Consider the following 23,192-nt stretch of genomic DNA (forward strand, 5'->3'; position numbering starts at 1 on the left):
TTGGTCAGGGCCTGCTGGTCAGCTGCATGGAGCTCCCTTCTGCAATGCCCTTTCCACTTCCTCTTGCTGCTCGGACAGGCCCACGTGGTTAGTCAGGGTTGGGGGAACCAGGAGGGCAGAGGTGGGTGGAGACTCCTCGGGGACTTGGCAGGGTCGGCTGGGCCACCTGAGGACTGACCTGCCCTCCCCCGTCTCTGTTGCAGAGCACAGATCTGTTTGACATGATTGAGAAGATGCAGGTGAGGTTGGCTCTGTCGCCCTTTTCGGGGAGCCAAGGAGAGGGGTGGGCTGGGGTGAGGGCCCTTGCTCTAGCTCCAGTCCTGCAGCCTCTCTGAGGACAGGCCGGGAGCCCCAGGCAGACTGTGCTGGCAGGAGATGGCGGCGGTGAGTTTCCTGAGCCCTCGGTCTGGGGGTCAGAGTAGAGGATGGGGACCGGCAGTGCTAACTCCCTGTCTGACCCAAGGCCCAGGCCCCACTTGTGTCTCCCCTTCTCCCATTCCTGTGGAGGTCCCCAGCAGGGCTGGGCTCGGTGCCTCATCCCCCCATCCCCACCCCACACATCCGCACACACATCTCCCGCACACACCCACACGCACACACACCCACACATCCACAGACACATCTCCCATCCCCCTGAGAGGTGTCACAGGCTCTACAGGATCCCCATGTAGAATGGGAGAAGGGACAGATACCAGGCACAGGGTGACCAGAAGCTGTGCCACAGGCAGGGGGAGGTGCCCCACACCCTCGGCCTGACCCCTGCCCACTTTCCATGCCCAGCCCTGGTCTTCCCAGGCCTCTTTCTGGTGCATGGGTACATGTTGGGAGGTGGGCGGGGGTGGGGGTGGGGCAACTTGAACAGACCTCAGGAGCTTCCCCCCCCATGTCAGTTCACCATCCAAACCCTCTCTTCTGCCCCTTCCTGTTTCTCTGCCTCTTGTAGTTTTTCTGTCTCCGCCTCTCGCCTCCTCTGTCTCTCTCTCTCTCTGTCCTTTTCTCCTTCTCTCTCTTAAAAACACACATCTGTGTAAGTAAATTTAAAAAACACACATCTGTGTAGATGCAATGGCCTCTGCCCCATACTCACACACTAGTGCGTGCCCCCAACCCTGTCACCACCCCTGCCCCCAGCCCCAGTGGCACACACTCCTGCACAGAGCCCCCAGCCCTCCCTGCAGAGGCCTGAGTAACAGAGCCGGCCAACACCCTGCCCTGGGAGTACCCCTGCACAGCCCTGGCTTCCCCCTTCACAGGAAGAGGTATGAGCCTCCCATGGGAGCGCTGGCAACAGGCATGGGGGGGCGTGTAACGGGACGTGTTACCTTCTCTTTGCAGGGAAGCAGGATGGATGAACAACGATGCTCCTTCCCACCACCCCTCAAAGTAGGTTGGAACCGTGGCCCCACCCTACCCTTCTGTGGCCGTCTGCCTGTGCTGCTTCCCGAACAGTCTCTCCAAAGGCCTTGGGACCTGGAGGGGTTGGGGAGACTCTCTCGCCAATCGTGATCAGCAGTTACAGGAAGACTCAAACCCAGGACCCAGGAGGCTTCTGCCTGGGAAGGCGATGGGGAGGGGAGGAGAGGAGGAGATGGGAGGAGTGGCCTGGTTGCCCCCCAGCCTGCTGCGAGGAGACTGAGAGGAGGCGGGGGATGGAAGGAGATGCAGGGAGGCTCTTGTTTAGACTCAGAATTTTCTTGGGGTGGGAGTTGCACATCCCCTCCAGATAGGCATGTGGTTCTATGCTGGATTTGGGACCTCAACAATCCAAGAAGACTGGTGGCTGGCCTGGGAGGGAACAGGGGGACGCCCAGGGCTTCAAGGTGAGGGTTGAGGAGGGGGCTTGTGAGCATATGCCTGATTTGTTGTTCAGAGCAGGGTTCTCAAAGTGTGGTCCTTGAACCAGCAGCAACAGCATTACCTGGAAGCTTATTGCAATGTAAATTCTTGGGCCCCACCTAGACCCTGGGAAACTGGGGATGGGGCACAGCAGTGCGTGTTTAAGGAGCCCTCAAGGGCCATTCTGATGCACTGAGAATCACTGGTCCCTGGGTTTCTTCTGGGGAGGCGGTGAGCCTCCTTTTCCCCAGGCAGAGAGACACCCAGGGGAGACTGCCAGCACTCAGTAAGCTAAGCTTGCTCAGCCCCTGCCTCATGGGGTCACCCCTGGGAAGCCCTGGGGAGATGACACAGCCCCATCCACACTCCCAGCCCAGGTGGCTGGCTGAGCAATGGAACATTCTGGGGAGACTGGAAGTAAGTAAAGGGTGAGGGTCCCACCCCAGCTGGGTCTCTGGCCTGCTTGTGTTTTGTAGACAGAGGAGGACTACATTCCCTATCCGAGCGTCCATGAGGTAACTGGCTGGACCCCCTGAGCCCGTCCTCACCCCGAGTCTGGACTCTCAGGTCCTCCTCCCTGCCAGGAGCCTGACCATAGACCTTGCCATGGGCTCTGGGGCCTCAGTTTACTGGCCCAAGTCTTTAGAGTCCATGTGAACCCTTAGGCCTTTAATCCCGACGTTTCAGCCTCTTGGCCAAGGTCATTCTCCCAGCTCCACCTTCCCGAACCAAGTCCCCATTCTTGGAGACTGGAACAGGGGGTTCCATGTGGCCTGGGTCTGTGCCTGCAGTAGGAGGGAAAGGGCTGGAGCAAGTACGCTGGGGGGGTGGATGCAAGCCCTGGGGTCCACGTGGGCTCTGGGTTGTTCCCTAGCTCTCCTAAGCCGTGGCAGAAGTGACCCTGGGTCTGAGTTGGGGGGTGTCCTGGGGCCCTGGTAGGGTGCAGTGTGGGTGGCTCTCAGCTGAGTCCTCCGTCAGGTCCTGGGGCGAGAAGGACCTTTCCCCCTCATCCTGCTGCCCCAGTTCGGGGGCTACTGGATTGAAGGCACCAACCACGAAATCACCAGCATCCCGGAGACAGAGCCGCTGCAGTCACCCACGACCAAGGTGAAGCTCGAGTGCAACCCCACAGCCCGCATCTACCGGAAGCACTTTCTTGGCAAGGTGGGTGGCCCGCTGGTGTTGGGGGCTGGGCCCGGGAGGGAGCCAAACCCAAGGGCTGGGGCTGGGTGGTAGTCCTGAGTCCCACGTCCCGGAACATTTGTGGTGGATTCACGCTTTCATTCAACAAACATTATGGCATAGTGGTTAACATCAGAGACTACCGCGGCACGATCCTGGCTCTGTCACTTGCTACGTGGGACAATGGGCAAGTCACTTACCCTCCCCGTGCCTCTGTTTCCTCATCCATAAACACGGAGAGGGTGATGACACCCACCTCAGGGGGATGCTGCACAGCTTTAATGAGAACGATGCTTGTAAGGTATTTAGAATGGGGTCCAACATAGAGTGAGTGCTCAGTCAAGGTTAGAAAATAATGAGCACCAGCTGTGTGCCAGCCGTGTTCTAGGCACCAGGAGTGCAGGAGCAAACCAAACAGACCCGGGCCCTGCCCTCAGGTAGCGTGAGGTCAGGGCTGGGAGACTAGTGTAGTGTCATGGCCTGACCTGGCTTGGCACAAACCCCTGCCCCGTCTCCAGCCCCAGAGCAGGGATCCTGCCCAGTAACAACTGGTCAGAGTGTCACCCAGCAGTGCTGCAGGCAGAAGTTACCGGGTGAGATTGTGGTAGCTGGAGGGGAGGTCCCATGCTGGGATCTAGTGCGTGCCAGGCCCCATGCCAGCTGCTGTACCTCTGTCCGTCTCCAGCCCAGCTGGTGGAGTGGGGTGTGGGTTCTGGAGTCTCATGGCCTGCGTGTGTATCTTGGCTCTTCCATTTATTGATGGTGTGACCTTGGGCAAGTCGTTTGACCTTCCTGAGCCCGTTTCCTCATCTGTAAAAATGAGGATAACAAAAGTACATGTGAAGTATAGAGAACCATGCCGGGCACATAGTAAGTACTTAACGTTAGCTATTACTACATTTTCATAGTTACTCTGTGAGATCAGGATTGCTCTCGTTTTTACAGAAGAGGAAACTGAGGCTCATAGAGGTGAAGTTCTTGGCCAAGGTCACACAATTACTGAGCCAGGAATTGGACCTACCTCCAGCTGACCTTCCATTAAGACATGCCGGGAGGGTTTATGCTCTTGGCTCAGAGGACTCGAGGACTTCAGCGCAGCCCTCTTTGCCAAGGACCTGCCACTCCCTCTCTGCAGATGGTGCCAAGCATTTGGGGGTTTCCGCCACTCTGTCCCCAGGCAGGGCTGAGGGGGACTCTTGGCTCCAGGCCCACTCAGACTGTCCCCGAGCTGCAGATTTGTGGGGCACATCCCCTGCCCCTGCCTCCTTCTCTTCCTGCCCTCTGAGCACAGGTGTTCACGTTTCAACAGAACTGACTTCCAGGATGACTCCTAGGGTGTGGCTGGGAGCCAGCCCCACTGCCAGGGCCAGGGCCAGCAGGGGGAGCCCAGGGCCAGGCTGAGGTGGAATATCTTGGCACTCCTGGCCTGCCCTTGATTTGAGGACTTCCCCCTCTGGAGGTGCCAGCCCCGGGCTCCTCTCTGGGGGTACCGTTCCTGCCACAGCTTCCCCTCGGGCCTTCTGCAAGATTTCTTCCCAACCCTGTAGCTTCTCCAGGTGAGGCAGGAGGGTGGGAACCTGTCCGGTGAGCCGCCCAGTGTGTTCATGAGATGTTTCACTTCCTGTTTCTCACGAGCCCTGGCTTCAGGGGCCAGAGAGCCACAAATTGAGCAATCAATCAGAGTATTTTTATTGAGCACCTACTGTGTGCCCAGGCCCGAGAAGGGCAGGAGCTGGGAGACAGAGAGGCAGGTACAAATGTGGTCCTGACTTTGATGAGGACCCCGACAGCCAAAGTAACTAACCTTCACCGAACGCCTACTCTATGCTAGACTGTTTATCTCTTTCAGCGCCTGCCAGCATCCCACGAGGTAGTTGGCCTCCCGTTTTACAGAACGGGAAACTGAGGCACAGAGAGGTGAGGTGACCTTCTCAGGCTCCCCAGCTGGCAGGTGGCAGAGGTAGGATTTGAAGGCAGATCCGTCTGATGCAGAGTCTGCCATTAGCCATGACACCAGCTGCTGGGTGAAAGCCCCCCATCTGGGAGCGAGCTGGCTCTCTGGCCTGGTTTCTGGAGGCCCCAAGCTCAGCTCTGCCCTCTGTCCGCCCCCCCTCCTCCCACCACAGGAGCATTTCAATTACTACTCACTGGACACTGCCCTGGGCCACCTTGTTTTCTCACTCAAGTACGAGGTCATCGGGGACCAGGAGCACCTGCGGTTGCTGCTCAGGTGAGGGTGGGGTGAGGGGCCCTGCGACAGCAGCAGGGGCTGAGGTCTTGTCATCTAAGAGCCCACTCTTCTAACCAAGGCCCAGGGAGGGCAGGGAATTGCCTGAGGCTGCTCAGCAAGTTAGCACCCCAACCAGGCCTGGCCCCATCGTCACCTCTGGTCCTCCCTGGGGTGTGTCCCCTCTGCCCCTATTGTGTGTGGAGGGCCTTCCATCTCTCCTTCCCACTGCCTCGCCCCTCAGCGCGGGCTTTCTCCTCCCAGGACCAAGTGCCGGACACACCATGATGTCATCCCCATCTCCTGCCTCACTGAGTTCCCCAATGTGGTCCAGATGGCAAAGGTGAGGCGTCTTTGGGCACCCTAGGTGGGCACACAGCTGGCACGCTGTCATCTGTAGCCCCACATCCCAGCCCTGTGTGCTGCAGCCCTGTCTCCAAGGTCCCACCTCTCACGTGTCCCATGACGTTGGCATGCTGCCATGTGTTCTGGGCTCCTGTCCCCTGCCCGGTGCTTTTGGGTCACTTTAGAGCACCTTCGGATACAGGAGACCCCATTCTGAGCAACAGCGAGCCCCTAGTCCTGCTGCAAACTCTCTTGTTCCCTCTCCTTTCTGCTGCTGTCCTCTCCAGCCCGCGCGGCCGGTGGCCAGGGAGGCCCTGAGGCCCCAGGCTCAGCTTCTCCCTTCTCTCTTCCTGCAGCTGGTGTGTGAAGATGTGAATGTGGATCGATTCTACCCTGTGCTCTACCCCAAGGTATGGCTGCATCTGGGCCCTGCTCACTGGGGTGGGTAGGGAATGAGGGAACTGGGCATTTATTGGGCACCTGTTGTGTAGCGGGTGTCTCCCGTAAGTCCTCTCAGTTAACCCTCACAACAATGCTGCAAAGTCACCGGTCTGCAGAAGAGGAAGCAGAGGCTCAGAACTGTTCTGTGTCTTATCCGGCGATGCACAGTGGATAAAGGAGGCCTGCCTTCAAACTTGGTATTGTCCGCCTTGGAGGCCGGCCTTACTCTCAATGCCATTTAGGGACCCTCCCAAGGCAGTCAGTGTTCCCGAGCCAGGGGACTCCACTGGCCTTGCCTTCTGACCCAAGGGGAAAAGGGGAGGGGGAATAATAACACAGGCACCTCTGTAAATGCTGCCCCGTAGACAGCAGCCACGCTCCCAGCTCTCGTGCTGGGTTTGAGGTGCTATGACCATGTGGGGAAGGGATGGTGGCTTGTCTTCAGTGAGTCAGGGGTGCTTCCCGGAAAAGGTGGCCCCGAAAGGCATGTAAGCCCTTGTGGCTCTGACTGAATTCTGGAGTGAGGAGAGGGGTGGTGGGGTCCAGGAGAGGTCCCCCAAAGGAAGGGGCCTCAGAAATCAGACGTTACCTCTTGGGTACAAAAGAGGAAACTGAGGCCCAAGGTGAGGGAAGGGGCTACTTCTCAAGGCTCCACTCAAGTTGGTGAGACTTGGCTCATTCTAGAATGACGCTGTGGGTTTACAGAGGAGCCAAGGAACAAGTTAGGTGTTACAGAGTGGATGGAATAGGGCAGGGGGCCTGTGGGCAACACTCAGGAGCAGTGAGCTTACGCTTTGGACATGAGTTCAAGTCCCAGTGCTGCCACTTGTCAGCAGTTGACCTTAGGCAAGTTACAAGTTACTTAAGCTCTCTGAACCTTGGTTTCTTCCTTTGGGAAATGGGAACAGCAGCATTGTCTCCCTCGTGGGCTTGTCCTAAAGACTGAATGAGATGACACAGGTAAACTTCGCGGCACAGTGCTTGGCACGAAGAGCAACAAATGGCAACTTAAAAAAGCGGCCTATTTCACCCATCACCCTCTCCCCCCAGGCTTCCCGCCTCATCGTCACCTTTGATGAGCATGTTATCAGCAATAACTTCAAGTTTGGAGTCATTTATCAGAAGCTGGGGCAGGTGCGCTCACCTTCTCCTCCCTGCCCTCCGACCCGCCTGGCTGTGGATGTGTTGCCACTGGGAGCACCTGCCCAGGGACTCCGTTTCCCAGGACCTGGGGGTGGGGTGCGAGAGGCTCCCAGCCTTCTCTGGGTGCAGGTGGGGGGAGGGACAGCAGCTGCTTAGCAGCGCTAGCTCGGTGACCTCAGTTCTCCATGTGTCCCCAGACCTCCGAGGAAGAGCTCTTCAGCACCAATGAGGAGAGCCCTGCCTTCGTGGAGTTTCTTGAATTTCTCGGCCAGAAGGTCAAACTGCAGGACTTTAAAGGGTGAGCATTAGGCGGGACAAGCATCGATTAATTGGACCCGTGCCCTCGGGCAGGGAGGGAGCCCCTGTCCTGGCCCCACAGAGGCCTGGCTGGGGCTGGAGACTGAGCCATGGCCTGGGGGGGGCCGGGGCAGGTTCCGAGGAGGCCTGGACGTGACCCACGGGCAGACGGGGACCGAGTCTGTGTACTGCAACTTCCGCAACAAGGAGATCATGTTTCACGTGTCCACCAAGCTGCCCTACACAGAAGGGGACGCCCAGCAGGTAGCCTGGGCACCCCCCCCCCCACCTGCTTCCCACCTGTCCTCCTGTCCCTCGCATCTGCCTGTCTGTTCAGTGTTCACCACACCAGGTTCAGGGGGCCCTGGGATATAGAGATGGAAATGATCCATTCTCCCAACTCGTGGGCTCTAGCTGGGGCAGGGTGACAAGCTGCTACAGTGTTGGGAAAGCCTCAGTTTCCACATCCATGAAATGGGGATGATAATGGCACCTACCTCATAGGTGAGCATAAGACGGGATGCATCTAGAGTGGCTAGAACAGTCTCTGGTACATATCAAGAGCTCCATAAATGTGAATTAGTATTTTTACGGGGGGAAGGGGCGTTGTGGGGTGACATGGGGGCACTTAAACGTGGCAGAGGTGGGAGTCAAGAAAAGCTTTCCAGATAAAGTGATTTTTAGCCTGCAAAGTTGCTGGGAGAAGGAGGGGGAATGTTCCAGGTGGAGAAAATGGCTTCCACCTTCTTCAGAGGCCTGGAGGCAAGGAAGTGTGGGGCATATTCTGGGAGCTGAACTCCTGTCCTAGGCTGCCTGCAGGGCTGTCTACCTTCCTCCGTGCCCCCACCCCAGGGGGATAAAAGGGTAATGTGAGAAAAATGGAAATACTTGTTTTTAGTGTCTTTTGATTTTCTTCTAAGAAGATCCTCCGTTCATCTCAGCAACATGAGTGTATACCGAGCGGAACCCGTTTGCTCATGAGAGGCCATGTGTGGGGCATTTAGGAGAAGGGCTGGGAGGTAGAGCCTGGGGACCAGGAGCCCTGAGTTTGTTCGAGTCCTCTGACTCACCGCAGGGCCTCGCAAGTCACTGCTCTCTTGGCCTCAGTTTCCTCATCTGTCTCGGGATTCCAAGCAAACTAAAATAATTTTGAAACAAGTTTTTCAGGACCTTGTTTTGAGGGGAAGCAAATTCTTAGACGTGCCCTTCTGCCTACCCCAAGCCCTCCCACACTCCTGCGGGCACCCTCCCCCGTGCCCAGGGAGCCCCTCTCCGGCCAGCTTGTGAAGGCCTGTGGCCCTGTGCTCAGTTGCAGCGGAAGCGGCACATCGGGAACGACATTGTCGCTGTAGTCTTCCAGGATGAGAACACACCCTTTGTGCCTGACATGATCGCATCCAACTTCCTGCATGCCTATGTGGTGGTGCAGGCCGAGGGCGGGGGGCCCGATGGCCCGCTCTACAAGGTGGGTGATCGTGGAGCTTCCCAGGGCTCTCAGCCACAGCCCCTCCCTGAGTCACTCTGAGACCTCTCTGAGCCTCAGTCTTCCCACCTGTAAATAGGGGGACTGTCCAGAGGGCTCTGAGCACCCCCCTTGCTCTGTTGATGGGGGATTCCCATCCCACCCTCCCTGCTCCCCCAATTTTCCCGCCTCAAAGGAGCTGGTTGCCCTGCTCTACCCTTTAGCCTCCTAGGCCTTCCCTATCCTCTGTGACCTCTGAGAGCCTCCACCCTTTCTCACCATTCAAATTCAGGACCAAGGGTGGAGGAGCTGAAATCCTGGGGTTCACTCATGCAGTCTGCAGTCACTGAACCTTCCCCAGCAGGGGGCAGGCCAGGGATGAATTAGGGGTCTCTGGCCGGGGTGGGGACTCCACAGAGACTGCTGCTCTCCCTTCCAGGTCTCTGTCACCGCTAGAGACGACGTGCCCTTCTTTGGCCCCCCCCTCCCGGACCCTGCTGTGTTCAGGAAGGTGAGGGGCAGCCCCCAGCCCCAGTCATGGACAGAGTAGGACAAAATGGGTGGGGGCCGAAGGAGGGGTGCACAGTCTGCTGTAAGAGGTCCTGAGGCCCCACTGTGTGCCAGGGCAGCTGGGCTCCCCTAACCCTGTCACCGGGGACTGGCTTCTCATTCACACGGATGGATACACACTGTGATCTTTATTTATAAAGTCAGGGAACAATCTGCATCATTATTTTAGATTTCTCATAGAGGCTCTGTGGCCCTTCCTAACTTGTATTATCTTTTTGACAATTACAGTCTTCTTCCTTCTAAAATGTTTGGGAAGGGGGCAACACATTTCTCTCATCTCTCAGAAGCCACACCTCGAGCCTTGGCTTCAGGCCCCTCACTTCTCCCCCAGACTGAGGCAGTGGGAGACCCCAGCCAGCCCCTTGCATCTGTGAGGTCTGCTCTTCCAAGGGGTGGGCAACCAAGAAGGGCCTAGGGGGCCCTCACAGGTACCTGGGCTGGGGGGCTGAGGCCAAGGAGGCCCCCTTCTGAGAGAGATGAGGATGGCCCCAGGGCCCCAGCAGGGTGCGGCTCAGGAGCTCCAGCCCCTTGTCTCTGTGTTCACCCGAGCCCTTTCTCTCCTCTCCACGCTCGGGGGCTCCCAGGGGCCTGAGTTCCAGGAGTTTTTGCTGACAAAGCTGATCAATGCTGAATATGCCTGCTACAAGGCAGAGAAGTTTGCCAAACTGGAGGTGAGGATGGGCTGTTGGGCTGAACCCCTGCCTGCAACCTGGCATTTCAGCCCTGCCCCTGGGGAGGGAAATGCCAGGTTCAGACTTTGGCCTCCGGGAGAGCTGTCTGGATTTAGGGGCAGCAGGGCTGTGGTCCAGGGAGAGGAATTAGGGCATTTCTAGGGGTATGTGAGGAATGTCCCAGGAGGTGCTCGCAGGTGGGCAGGCTGGCACAGAGCACACCATGAGGGAAGGGGCAGACCGTGGGTTGGGACATGAGCAGCCTTGAGCGCTGCTGGAGCTGCGAGGTGGGGGTCCCAGGGAAGCCAGCATGGGCTCCCGGGGCCCGGGGCCCAGGCCCACTCCCTACTGACTCAGAGAAGGTGGTCAGGATTCGAATTGTAGAACCGAGGGCCGATCACTGGGGTCTCTCCTGATGGCCTCGACCTGGCCCACAGGAGCGGACACGGGCTGCCCTCCTGGAGACGCTCTATGAGGAACTGCACATCCACAGCCAGTCCATGATGGGCCTGGGCGGTGACGAGGACAAGATGGAGAATGGCGGCGGGGGCGGCGGATTCTTCGAGTCTTTTAAGGTGAAGGGCCAGGGTCTACCTGGGGCAGAGAAACTGGGACCTGGCTGGGGTGGAGTCGGGGGTGGGACTATGGACGAGGCTTGGAGGGGTGGCTAGAGGCGGCTCGCATTGGGGGTGGAGTCGGGTGGGGGCGGAGCTCTGGGTGGAGTCTGGGGGTGGGGTTGTTAGACGTGAGAAGAGCTAGGAGCTAGGTGGCAAGTACCTGGGCGTGGAGTCTGGGTGACAGCGAGAGTCTAGGTGACAGCGAGCCTCAGGACGGACCTAGGCTTTAGGGTGGGGCTCTGACTTGGGAGGAGTTAATGGTTGGAGGCGGGGCCTAGGCTTGGGGGTGGAGTCTACCTGGGAGTTCCGCGAAGGTTCGAGCCCTCTGAGCGGCAACCAAGTGCCTCTGGTGCCTCTCGTGGTGGCTACCAGGTCAGCAGGCAGAGAAGGGAGGAGGAGGTCTCCGTCCTCACTGAGGGAGAGAAACAGAAGTCTGAGATGCCATTTGTGAACTGAGTGGCTGTAGGAGAGGAACCTGGCCTGTATGACCTTAGGCCTGTGTGACCTACCATGGCTGTCTCCGCATTATCTTAGAGTTAAGAGTACAGACGGCCTGGGTTCACTTAACCAGCTTGAGCATCCTCTGAGCCTCAGTTTCTTTCGTTTCTTTTTTTTCAAGTTGTATTTGTTTAAGTAGTCTCTGCACTCAACATGGGGCTCAAACCCACGACCCTGAGATCGAGTCGCATGCTCTTCCGGCTGAGCCAGCCAGGCACCCCTGAGCCTCAGTTTCTCTATCCACTGGGTAGAGCAATGGCCGTTTACTTCATACAACTGTTGAGAATTATTTGTAAAGCAGCTAGATTAGTGCAACGTAAGTTCAAAAGCCAACCTCCCTCAGCAACTGCTGTCCAAAGTGAGAGAGGAGGAGGGAGCGTCTCTTTCCCCCGTAGGGCCTGGACGCCCCCAAGCTGCAGGTCCCCAGGCTGTGGCTCCTTTGCCACCTTCTCCGCTCCCAGGAGGGGGGCTGCCCATCCTCTGGGTGCCCAGCCAGGCTGGTTGGGCCTCACTGTCACCCCAGGGCAGACAGCAAAGCTGGAGACGCGGCTTTGCATGAGGGGATTGGCCCAGCTGCCCGGGCCTGCCCTGGACTTAGGCGAACAGACTTTCTTTGAGAAAGGGGCCTGAGGAGAGCCCTGCCTGTGCCCACCAGAGACCGGGAATGGGTGGGGTGAACATGGGTCTGGGGGCTCTTGAGGGAGGGCTCCAGTGGTCTCAAATCTAGTAGGTGCCGGATTAGGTCAAAGAATTTCTTAGAGGCCGTAGTTCCAGGCTCATCTCATTTGTAAAATGGGCATGATAATAGTGCCCACCTGGTAGGGTGCATTGAGTGAGAAAATGAGAATAAAGTACCTGGCCCCATAGGAAATGTTCAGTGTAGATTGGCTGAAAAAAGCAAGGGAGAAAAGGAGAGAAGGAGGAAAGAAGAGCAAGGAGAGGAAGCCCTAAAGGACCCTAAAAGCAAGAAACTGAGGTTTCTGGAGGGCTCTCTGCGTGCTCTGGCTCATGCCCCAGCATCTTCTGCAGTCCTTACAGCAGCCACATGAGAGTCCCGGGAGGCTCAGAGAGGTGAAGTGGCTTGCCCAACAGCCCCCAGCAGGCTGGTGGCAGAGCTGAGGCCCAAACTGCCCTTAGGCACCATGTGGACTCACCTCTCCTGGGGCCTCACAGGCAGGGACTTCCGGGGGTCCCCTGGAGTGGCATTGGTGGGGAGGGGCCAGACGCCTGGGCTCCTGGGTTTCTGTGGGGGGGTGGGACCTCATGAAGTCTGTGCCGCCTCCACTCCCACCCCACCTTCACAGCGGGTCATCCGGAGCCGCAGCCAGTCCATGGATGCCATGGGACTAAGCAACAAGAAACCCAACACCGTGTCCACCAGCCACAGCGGGAGCTTTGCCCCCAACAACCCCGACCTGGCCAAGGCAGCTGGAATAGTGAGTGCCACCCCCAGTAGCCCTCCGCTCTCCCCGACCTCCGAGGCCCGGCCCCGCCTCCTCCCGTTGCCCTGGCATTTGAGTGCCCAGCCTGGGTTCTAGACTCAGTCTAGCCACTGCTCTCCATGGGGGTCCAATGTCCGGGCCATGACACTGAGGTGCACAGAGCCTGCAGCCCCCTTCCCTCCTCCTGGCCCCTTATTCAGGTGGCTTTCTGTGGGTCAGCTCTGGGGCTCTCTCTATCTGACACTCTTTATCGAGCACCTACTGTCTATCATGTGCTGGGAATCGGGCTGCTTTGTGGGCACCTAATGTCAAGCCTTGAGTTGCCGGGAGCATCTACTGTGTGTCAGGACCTGGATTTCTGTGTGAGCACCTGCTGTGTGCCTGGCTCTGAGATGCTGGTGGGTGCCTCCTGTGTGTTGGGACTTGGGCTGCTATGTGAGCACCTACTGTGTCAGGACCTGGGTTGCCGTATGGACGTGTACTGTGTGAGCATCTACTGTGGGCCCGCCCTGAGTTTCCATGAGCGCCTACTGTGTGTCAGGTCCCGGGCTGCTGTGCGGGCATCGACTCTGTAAGTATCTACTGTATGCCCAGCCCTGGGTTATTCTGTGAGAACCCAGCGTATGTCAGGAGATGAACTCCTGACTGAGCACACGATATGTGCCAAGCCCTGGATATCAGTGAATCTGCACTCTGTGCCAGGAAGTGAGCTGTGTGGTGTGAGCATTTATTCTGTGAGCATCTATTTCTGTGTCCCTGGCCCTAGACTGCTGTGTCAGCACCTACTGTGTGTCAGGGCCTCTGTGGTTGTGGCTCCCTATTGTGTGTCAGGAACTGGGCTTCTGTGTGAGCACCTGCTGTGTGATTACTTCCTGTCTGCCAGCCTCTGTGGGATTCTGCTGCTAACACTGAGCGGGGGTGCTGGGCGCACGGGGTGGGTGAGGCCTTCGGCTGTGGGCTCATCGGCTTTCCGCCGCCTAGTGGCCACCCCTGGCATTGCACACGCAACTCTGCTCCTCCTTGTCCGTCCATCTTTCTTCCACTGATCTGTCCGTCCTTACTTCTGTCCTTTATCGCTGTATGCTGCATGCCAAGCCCTGTGCTCAGTGCTGTAAGGCCGTGTCACATGGCAGGAGATTCCCCAACCCCCAACCCCCCAGCCACCCCTGCCCCATGGTCTGGCCCGGCCCGGGGAACAAGGCGGGACCTCTGCCGTCCTGCAGTCACCAAGCCCACTGTCACTGGAGAAGCGGGCCCACCCCCTCCCTTCCCGCCGAGTGGCCTAGCCTCCTGTGGGTGCTGTAGAAGGGGCCCTGGGGCCGGGCCAGGCCAGCAGCACCCACCATGGCAGTAACCAGACCCGTTTCTGTTTTTGTTTTTTGTACAATTCTCTTCTCTCCTGCTGTTTCCTTTTCCTTCTACCGTCTGCATTTTCCCTGGTTTCCCTTCTCTTTCTTTCCCTCCTGCTCCCCCCCACTGACACCTTCGTCCTCCTCCTCTTCTTCCTCTTTCCCCACACTTTTCTCTCCCTGCTTCCTCCTTTCTGCCTCCCCGTTCTTTCCATCTCTGTCTCTCTGTCTGTCTTTCACTCTGTGACCTCCGTGTGTTCCCCCACGTGTCCCTACCTGTGTCTCTGTCTATTGGCCAATCTTTCCCCCGTCCGCTGTGCCGCCCCTTCCTGGCCGTGTCCCTCTCTGTCAACCCCATCTCAATCTCTCTCTGTCTTTCTCCATGTCTGTCTGTCTGTCTCTCTCTGCCCCTGCCCTCTGCTGCTTGCCAGTCATTGCTTATTCCCGGGAAAAGCGCGAGTAGATTCGGACGCCGGGGCAGTGCCATAGGCATAGGAACGGTGGAAGAGGTTGTCGTCCGCGGGGCCACCGGCTCTGGAGGCTGCCTGCACGTGCTGTTCTCTGCTCGCTCTCAGGACGGAGGCCATATTGGGGACGTTGCCCCCCCCTTCCCCCGGGCTGGGCCCGGGGGTGTGCAGGATGGGGTGCCGGCAGCTCTGATGGCACTCAGCACCTGCTTTGGGGCCTGGTACCTGTGTCAGAGCCAGCGCCCCCCACCAGGGGCTTCTGGCCCTGCCCTGGCCCTGGGGACCCTCACCCAGTCCCTGCCAGAATCTGGTGCCCAAAGACCCTATGCCCAGCCGCACGTCCCCCAATATCGCCAGTTCTGCATGGACCTCCATCCCTCTCCTCTGCCCTGATTCCCCCTCCGCACCATGAACTGGCCTAGGGTTTCCTGCCCCTCCGTGCCTCCCTGGGGCCCGCCTTCCCGCCTCCCCGGAGAAGCTGGGGCATGCTTCTGGTGCCTGGGGCATCCCCCACCTCGTGTGGTTAGAAACCGGGGGAGGGAAGGTATCTTGCAACTGCTGGGCCCGAATCTCCCCCAGCCAGTTTGGAGATTCCGAGGTGGGGCAGGGGCTTATGTTGCTACATCCACTGTCTCCCCGCTGCCCTGAGGCTTCAGGTCCCATGATACCCCTGAGGGGCCGAGAGCCGGTAGCCATTCTGAGGACTCGGCCTGGGATGCGGTTCCAGGCGCTGCCCTGCTATGTGATCTCGAGCGCCCTCGCCCTCACCAGGCCTGCTTCCCTCTCTGTTAACTTGCAGGGCTGTCTCTGGAGATGGGCATTCCTCTCATTCTTTCTTGTTCACTGCCTCTGCTTCAGGGCCTGGGGCAGCAGGGCCCCAGGTGGTATGTGGGGGACAGTGGCTCTCCCAGGGCAGGTGGGCACTGAGTTGGGCCCTTTCCCTGCAGTCACTGATCGTCCCTGGGAAGAGCCCCACGAGGAAGAAGTCGGGCCCGTTTGGCTCTCGCCGCAGCAGCGCCATCGGGATCGAGAATATACAGGAAGTGCAGGAGAAAAGGTGGGTGGGATGGGTCCCCTGTCACCCCCAGCCCCTTCCCTGACCCCCGTGCTGTGGCAAAGGTACGCAGGCAGGAGGGAGTGCCCACTCTTCTGCTCCCTGTCCCTTTCTGGGGACAGTCAGGTACCTGCTGTGTGTCAGGCCCCAGGGCCAGCTCGTCACCTAACGTGAGATGCCTTCATCGGTTCAGCGGTTCTGGTGGCTCCCCAGGGGGTCACACCTTGCATGTCAAGATGCTGTAGGGGAGAGGGCTCAGGAGTTGCCTGCCCAGGTCACGCAACCCGGGAGAGGCAGAGCCGGGATTTACGGCCTGGTCTGTGGGGGTCTGCGGATGCGTCTGTGCGGGCAGGGTGCAGGCAGCGCGCCATACGAGCAGCGGAACAGCCCCTGGGAAGCGGAGGATAGTTCCTGAATGTGAGTCCTGTCTCTACCACACTGGGGCTGTGTGACCCTGGAAAAGTCACCGTACCTCTCTGAGCCCCACTGTCCCAATCTGGAAAATGAGGACAAGCACATGAGCAACAACCCGGGGCTGCGGCAGAGGTATGGTGTAGAGCGCATGAAGCAGGGCAGGTGCGCTGAGCCCCCAGAGCGGAGGTGGTGCCGTCCTCACGGCCACGAGAGCCCAGAATCCTGTGAACCCTGGATTTAAGCCTTGGCTTTGCCATGTCCTAGCTGTGCGTCCCTGGACGGATTCCTTCCCATCTCTGGACTCCAGTTTCCTTATCCGTACCAGGGATAAGGAGGGCGCTCCATCACTGCCTGTTCCTCTCGTCGGCCAGGCCAGCCAGGGAGCTGCAGGGCCTGCTCTGGGGTTGGCCCCTGAGGATCTAGGGTGCGGGGACGAGGCAGGAGGCGCCCGTGACCTTCTCTCACCACCTGGGCCTCGTTCTACCCTTGGTGCCAGGCCCGGTGCTGAATCCCCCCGCTGCCCCCGTGTGCCCCGCAGGGAGAGTCCCCCCGCCGGCCAGAAGACCCCAGACAGCGGGCACGTCTCACAAGAGCCCAAGTCGGAGAACTCATCCACTCAGAGCTCCCCAGAGATGCCCACGACCAAGAACAGGTTGGGGTTTGGGGCACGCCGAGCCAGGGGGCTCGGACTCACCCTTTCCAGTCCCTGCGTGGGCCTGGGGCTGCCTGGGAGCATTGGTGCTGCCACACCAGGGCGTCAGGGGGGCCTGGGTACTCTCGCAGGCCCTCCGTTGACACGTACCTGTACCCACTGAGAGCTTCATTCATGCCGGGCCCCATGCCAGTCTCCAGGTCCAGCAGTGAGCTGGGCACACACAACCCCTGCCTCGCGGAGCTGACAGTCCAGAGTAGCATGACCTGATGAGCTACTTCTAGACGGTGCCACAAGAGAACAACAAAGCTGGGGGTGCAGTGGGGAACGATCAGGTGGGCGGGGGGTAGGTGGTGCTCAGGGAAGACATCCAGATATGGGGGAGGCTTAAATTGAGAGCTCAGTGAAGAGTCAGCCCTGCTAGGACTGGCATGGCAGAAGGAAGAGAAGCACAGCGAGCACAAAGGCCCTGAGGCGTGCTTGAAGGATTGAAAGAAGGGTGGCATGGTTGGAGCTGAGTGAGCGAGGAGCTGGGCCCTGGCGGACATTGTGCTGGGTGATGTCGGGGATGAGGTCAGCAAGGTGGGCGGGGGCTAGAGCCAGGCTTTGGAAGCCATATTGAGAACTTTGCGTTTTACCATCAGTGGGGCCAGGAAAGAGCCTTTGGGATTTTAGTTAAGAGGAGTGAGACTTTCGAACCTGACTGTGGGTACGATGTGAAGAGGTGGGGTGGGGAAGAACGGACGCAGGAGGGGCCACCCCTCCCTTCAACGCTGTGGCTCTAGAGGACTGTGCTCTGCTGAAGAGTCAGGCAGGTAAACAGAGAAGTGGGAATGGATGGCAGGGACAGGGAGAGACAGGGCTCGCACACCCAGAGTGAGGAGGTCTATTCCCACCTTGAGAGGAGGAATCAGGGAGGAGACGCTTCAAAACCTTGGCTGAGTTTTGAAAGATGAATTTGCTTTTTGGGAATTGAGGGAAGGAGTGAGACTCCAGGCGGGAGACACAAAGTCCTGGGCCTGGAGCAAAACTGAGAGGGTTGAGAGTAGAGTGTGGAGTTGGAAGGCCCGGGTCCAAGCCCCTTTCTCCCACCTATGGCTGGGTGACCTTGGGCTGGGCACCCACCCTCTCTGAACGGTGTTTCCTCAGTGTTTCCTCATCTGCAGAGCAGGTCTAATAATGATAGCAATGAGACCACTCGGGCAAAGGCACTTGACACAGTGCCTGGCCCAGTCAAGCATGCACTAGACCATAGTTTTATTGTTAATAGTTACTATTATTACTGAATACCAAGCCAGGGAAATTAGACTGTATCTGGGACAACGGGGAGCCACGAGAGGGCTTTGTACAGGGGAGGGGCATGCTCAGATCCATGAATTAGGAAGGACAGTGGTGGTGGGGAGCCTGAGGCCTAGGCAGCCGTCATGGGGGACACAGAGGTACTTGGCCGGCTGTAGGCTGGGCCTCCCGGGGCAGGGAACCGGGGTCTGGCTCAGGAGGAGCCCAGAGCAGACGTGGGCTCACGGGGTGCTGTCTGGCAGAGCGGAGACGGCAGCCCAGAGAGCCGAAGTGCTGAAGGACTTCTCCCGCTCCTCGTCCAGTGCCAGCAGCTTCGCCAGCGTGGTGGAGGAGACCGAGGGTGTGGACGCGGATGACACAGGCCTGGTGAGAGGCCCAGGGAATGTTGGCGCTCTGCAGTGGCCTGGAGGGGGGCTCTTTGGTCCCCGTAGATGCTGCAGGCAGAAACATGAGCTTGGGTGTGACTGAGATGAGATCAGGGGACCCAGTCCAAAGGAGCAATGCAGACTAACCCTCCCTTACTGTAAAGCCTTCCATGGCTCCCCAGTGTTGCCCACAGAGCACCCAATCTCTGAGACCGTTGAAGATCTGGTCCCTCCCTTCCCCTGCATCTCTCACCACTTCGGCCAATCTGCGCTCCTTTGCAGTCCCTCCAACATACCAGGCTTACCCCACCTCTGGACCTTTGCACTTGCCATTTCCTCTGTCTGGAAGACTCTGCCTGCCTCCTCTTTCCCTCTCTGTCCGACTGACTCCTACTCATCCTTCTTGACTCAGCCTCACATCACCTCTGAAAGCCGCCTAGTCCTAGGGTAGGTTAGGAACCACCCCCCGCCCCCCGTTTAATGTTCTCGCAGGCCCCCCGGGGCTTTGCCCCTAGCACCCTTGTGTCATTCTTCATTCATCAAACCTTTAGCGGCCACGTGTTCCTTGCCAGGCCCTGTTCCAGGTGCTGCAGGTGCAGCAGGGAACAGGGCAGACCGCGGCCCTGCCCGGTGGGGCTCAGACTCTAGGATTGTAATAGTTCTTCACAGTCTGTCTTGCCTCCTAGACCTCACTGTCTGAGGGCGGGAACCGGGCCTGATTTCTCTCAGCGGTTTGGCCCAGGAGAACATCAGTGAATGTTTGCTGAATGAACGCATGGGGGTGTGTGGTGTAACGGCTGGGACTGTGCCTGTTCCTACTCTGTCCTCCGGGGCTCCCCGGGGCAGACGTTGCTGGGCCCCCATCCTCTTTGCAGGAGCACAAGGGTGAGGGTGTGTGGGTTGCAGCAGGCAGAGGACGCTGGGAGAGGGGAGGGAAGCAAAGCCAGTGCCACGGACGAGGGCTAACCTCCCTTTTCCTCCCATCCCCAGGAGAGCGTCTCGTCCTCAGGGACGCCCCACAAGCGGGACTCCTTCATCTATAGCACGTGGCTGGAGGATAGTGTCAGCACCACGAGTGGGGGCAGCTCCCCAGGTACCAGGCCGCAGACAGCTTCCCCTGCCAAGGCCTTCTTGTGGCAGGAGAGGGACAGGGATAGGCACAGAGGGTCGAGACGACTTCTCATGCCCCAGGTGGTGGGTGTGTGACGGGACTTCCCCTGACATAGGGGACTGTGGGTGGGTCATTATCTGGCCTAAGACGGTTGAGGGCTCATGGCTTCTGGAAGGGTCTCGGAGGATGACAGAGGGGTGGGTGAAGATGGGAGTTAAGGGTGGGGCAGGGTCGCGGAGCACCAGTGCCTACCGCCCATCCATGCGTCCATCTCCTTGGTGCCTCCCCGCGGCCAGTGAGGTGGCTCCCTCCTGCCCCCCTCCCCAGGACCCTCCCGGTCACCCCATCCCGACGCCAGCAAGTCGGGGGACCCTGCGTGTCCCGAGATCAAGATCCAGCTGGAGGCATCTGAGCAGCACACGCCCCAGCTGGTACGTGCAGCTGCCAGAGGGCTGGCCAGGGCGGATGTGACCAGCCTAGAGGCTGCCTTGTGGGGACACTCACCCAGGAGGGGGTTAGCTGTTGGGGGAAGGGGACAGGTGTCCCAGGGGACCGGGGGTGGGTGCTGGACCACGAGGTCCCCCTGAGGCCAGGAGGGGTTGGGCTCATCTGGCCTGGGCACAACCAGTGTCTTCTGCTTGCCTGTGTCTCCTGCCCCATGTCTTCACCTGTCCTGTCGCCTGCCTCGCTGCCACTCTGTCTGTGCAGGGCTGTTAGCCAGGCTCCAGCTCTGAAGGTGAAACTGAGCAGGTCAGACCCAGTCCTCAGCTCTTGTTTGGGGGGAGAGGGTGGGAGTGGGTGGGAGTGGGGAGGAGGGGGGTGACTCCTCCTGTTCCTCTGTCACTTCCTTGGGCCGAGAGCTGTGTACCTGGATTCGAATCCTCTGCTACTTAAATGCTGGGTGACTTGGGCAGGTCATCGGCCCCTCTCCGGAACTCAGTTTCCTTTTCTGTGCAGCCGGGCTAATAAATGCTGCCTCACCTCTGCCCACGAGTCAGCGGGAGGGTTTGGTGGGAGCCTGCAAGGGACTAGGTGGTTGCCGGGAGGGAGGGGCCTGGAGGGTCCCCGGTGGGATGGAAAGACCCAGAGCCTGGATCTGGGGCAGGCCCTTCCCGCTCCCGTCTCCCCGCATCGTGGTGTGTTCCTCTCTCTTAACCCTGCAGGTGAGGCCGCAGAAGCACAAGGTGAAGACGCAGTGTCAACTCCAGGTGGATAGGACCTCTGCCCCCATGGCCAGCACCAGCCTGTGGGCTGTCCCCTGCCCCCGCCTTGGCCACCTGTCTGGACTGTCTCTGCGGGGCGGAGCCATCCGGACCCAGGAGGGGGAAGCTGCTGGCATCATCCCCACCCCCCAGGCTGGGACAGGCAGTGGTCAGTTGAAGCAGAACTCCAGGCCTGGCTTGCCCCCGCTCCGGGCCCTTTGTCACACCCGGGTGCATCTCCGGACCCCTGGGGAGCAGGACGGGAGGGCAGGATTGAGATATCTTGGTGTACACAGAGCCCGTTGCAGAGGCGGTGGGACGTGAAACGTGGTGGGATGGGCACTGGGCTGGGAGTCCCGAGTCCTGGCTTCCAGTATGGGTTCTGCTGTGTGACTTTGGGCAAGTCAGTCTCCCTCTCTGGGCGCCTCTGCTACACGTGGACAAGATTATTTCAGAGGTCAGTGATGACTGTGATTCCATGCACCTGCCCCAGAATGGGGGATTGTCCTCCCAGGGGCCCCCATTGCCCTCCCTTGCTTCTTGGGCTCCCTGGGACCCCAGGTGGGCTGAGGCGCTGGGAGTTGGCTCTGCCTGTTGCCCCTCCTGGACCCTCAAGCTCTACCACAGATCTGCCGATGCCCTGGCCACTGCCTCCACGTGACAGACAAGTGACCCCCTTAGGGGGGAGGGAGACCTCCCTGGCTTCTCAGCCAGCACCCAGCTTAACCCCTGCCATCCCATGCTCTGGGCACTCCAGGTCGCGGGGTCTCGCTGGCCTAGAGTTATGGGCCTCGCCTTTGTGACCCCTCCACCCAACTCCCACGGAGGGGCAGCCAGGCACAGCTGCTGTGAGTCCACATCCTTGTGTGTGTCTGTCCACACTTTTTAGGCACCACGCCAAAGGCCAGCCTTCCGGCCCCAACACCCATTTTGGAAGCCCCCGTGGCTGTGTGTATGTCGGTAACAGTTGTACAAAATAAATTCTATTTATCGCTATTGTACCCCGAGTTGGGCCTGGCTTTGTGTGAACCCTGCCCCGCCCGACTCCGGACAGATCTCAGTGGTGCCGAGGCACCAGCCTGCCCGTCCCCCGCACCCTACCCTTCAGAGCCGCTAAGCTCTGGGGGCACCTCCACGGTCAAACCACGGGTGCTGTGACCACCAGGCGTGCTTCCTTTCCACCGTGCTGCCCTCCCCTCCACCCTGTTCCCCATCTCCAAGGGGGGCGGGGAGGGGTGGAGAATACAGCTCTGAAGTCAGGCTTGAGTCCCCGTACCATCTCTTACTAGCTGGGTGGGCTTGAGAAACTTGAGCCTCAGTTTCCACTTCTGTGAAATGGGAGCAGTAGTACCTCTCCCAAGGGTTTGTGATGAGGGTTCGCTGGGCCGGGGTATATCAAATACCTGGCACAGCGTCTGGTTCACAGTGGATGTTCAGAGACCAGCTTCCCTCTCTCCTTTCTCTTGCTCAGTGAAGTCCAAGAATTTCCTCAATGTGGCCACCAGGGGGCGCCAAGGGATCGCTTACCAGGACTGATGGGGGCAGGGGTGGGGGCTCAGCCGCGCAGGGCAGTTACAATCAAAGGTACCGAGTGACACGGGGTTGGGGGGGGGGGGGCATGTGCACAAGGCGGGGGCCCAGGCTGGGTGAGGGAGACATGGAGAAGACTCCGCAGCAGTGGTGACCGAGCATCTGTCCCTAGGGCAGGAAACTGCAGGTGCAGAGGTATGGAGGAGAGTGGAACTGGGAAGGTAGCAAACAGTTCTGAGTGATGGGAAGCTGACAGGGTAGAGATGAAGCCAGGGGCCACATGGCCTTGAATGCCAGGTCAAGGGGTCTGTGCTGAGGGCAGCGGGGAGCCATGGAGGATATGAAACTGGGAGGGATTGTCATAGCAGTTGGGAACTGCTGGTGTAGACCAGCTGAGCAGTGTCAGGCAGGGAGGGGAGGATCAAGGTGGCAGATGTTGGGGACAGAGGGCAGGAGGACAGTGGACAGGCCTGGAAGGACGGGGGTCGGGTGGGGCGTGAACATCTGGGTGAAGGACCTGATGGGATGTGGGGCTGAGTGGGGAGTCCAGCCTGGGTACTGGGTGAGGGGGGCCCCCTCTGAGGTTGGAGTGCAGGAGCAAGGGCAGCCTGGATGGCCACGTACCCTGGCCTCCCTGACAGTTTTGCAGCCCCCCACCCCCTGCCACCAGCCCATGCTCTTCCTGCCAGGGCCCTTCTGTGGCGCTAGGATGTCTGGGGCCACCCGGGGGCTGTGACTCACACCCGATGCCTAACCGCACCCACCTGGTTTGGCTCTAGGCTGCCCTGGGCTCTGTGGGTCCCCTACTAGCCCCAGCCCTTCCCTGCACAACCGCACCCCAGTTCTCCAGCCATCGCACCCCCTCCCATTCTCCACCTCTGGTCGGGTCTCCTCCCATCCCACCGCCGAAGGGCCGGCAGCCACAGTTCAGCACCAAGGTCAGGAGCTTGGCTCTGAGTTCCTTTATCTCCTCTCCATGTGAGTTGGGGCACATGATTTTGGCTCTCTGGGCCTCAGT

General features: G+C 59.3%; 1 protein-coding gene across 1 annotated transcript; it reads left to right on the forward strand.

Moving 5' to 3' along the window:
- The first annotated feature begins 206 nt into the window (after positions 1 to 206).
- Positions 207 to 22,180, forward strand: RAP1GAP (RAP1 GTPase activating protein). The gene is given in 25 exon segments (XM_047082385.1): positions 207 to 239; positions 1,336 to 1,383; positions 2,313 to 2,351; positions 2,815 to 3,000; positions 5,145 to 5,248; positions 5,510 to 5,588; positions 5,947 to 6,000; positions 7,082 to 7,165; positions 7,372 to 7,472; positions 7,606 to 7,735; positions 8,781 to 8,936; positions 9,373 to 9,444; positions 10,088 to 10,174; positions 10,612 to 10,749; positions 12,594 to 12,725; positions 14,512 to 14,682; positions 14,685 to 14,768; positions 15,495 to 15,604; positions 16,554 to 16,667; positions 18,209 to 18,332; positions 19,322 to 19,424; positions 19,770 to 19,873; positions 20,606 to 20,762; positions 20,765 to 20,875; positions 22,116 to 22,180. Coding segments are annotated over 25 exon segments (2,571 nt in total). The 5' UTR covers positions 207 to 221.
- The last annotated feature ends 1,012 nt before the right edge of the window (positions 22,181 to 23,192 follow it).

Source organism: Lynx rufus, unplaced genomic scaffold (assembly GCF_022079265.1).
Source record: "Lynx rufus isolate CCGP_SWC_20201006 ecotype Redwood Valley unplaced genomic scaffold, mLynRuf1.p SCAF_2, whole genome shotgun sequence".
Taxonomy (NCBI): domain Eukaryota; kingdom Metazoa; phylum Chordata; class Mammalia; order Carnivora; family Felidae; genus Lynx; species Lynx rufus.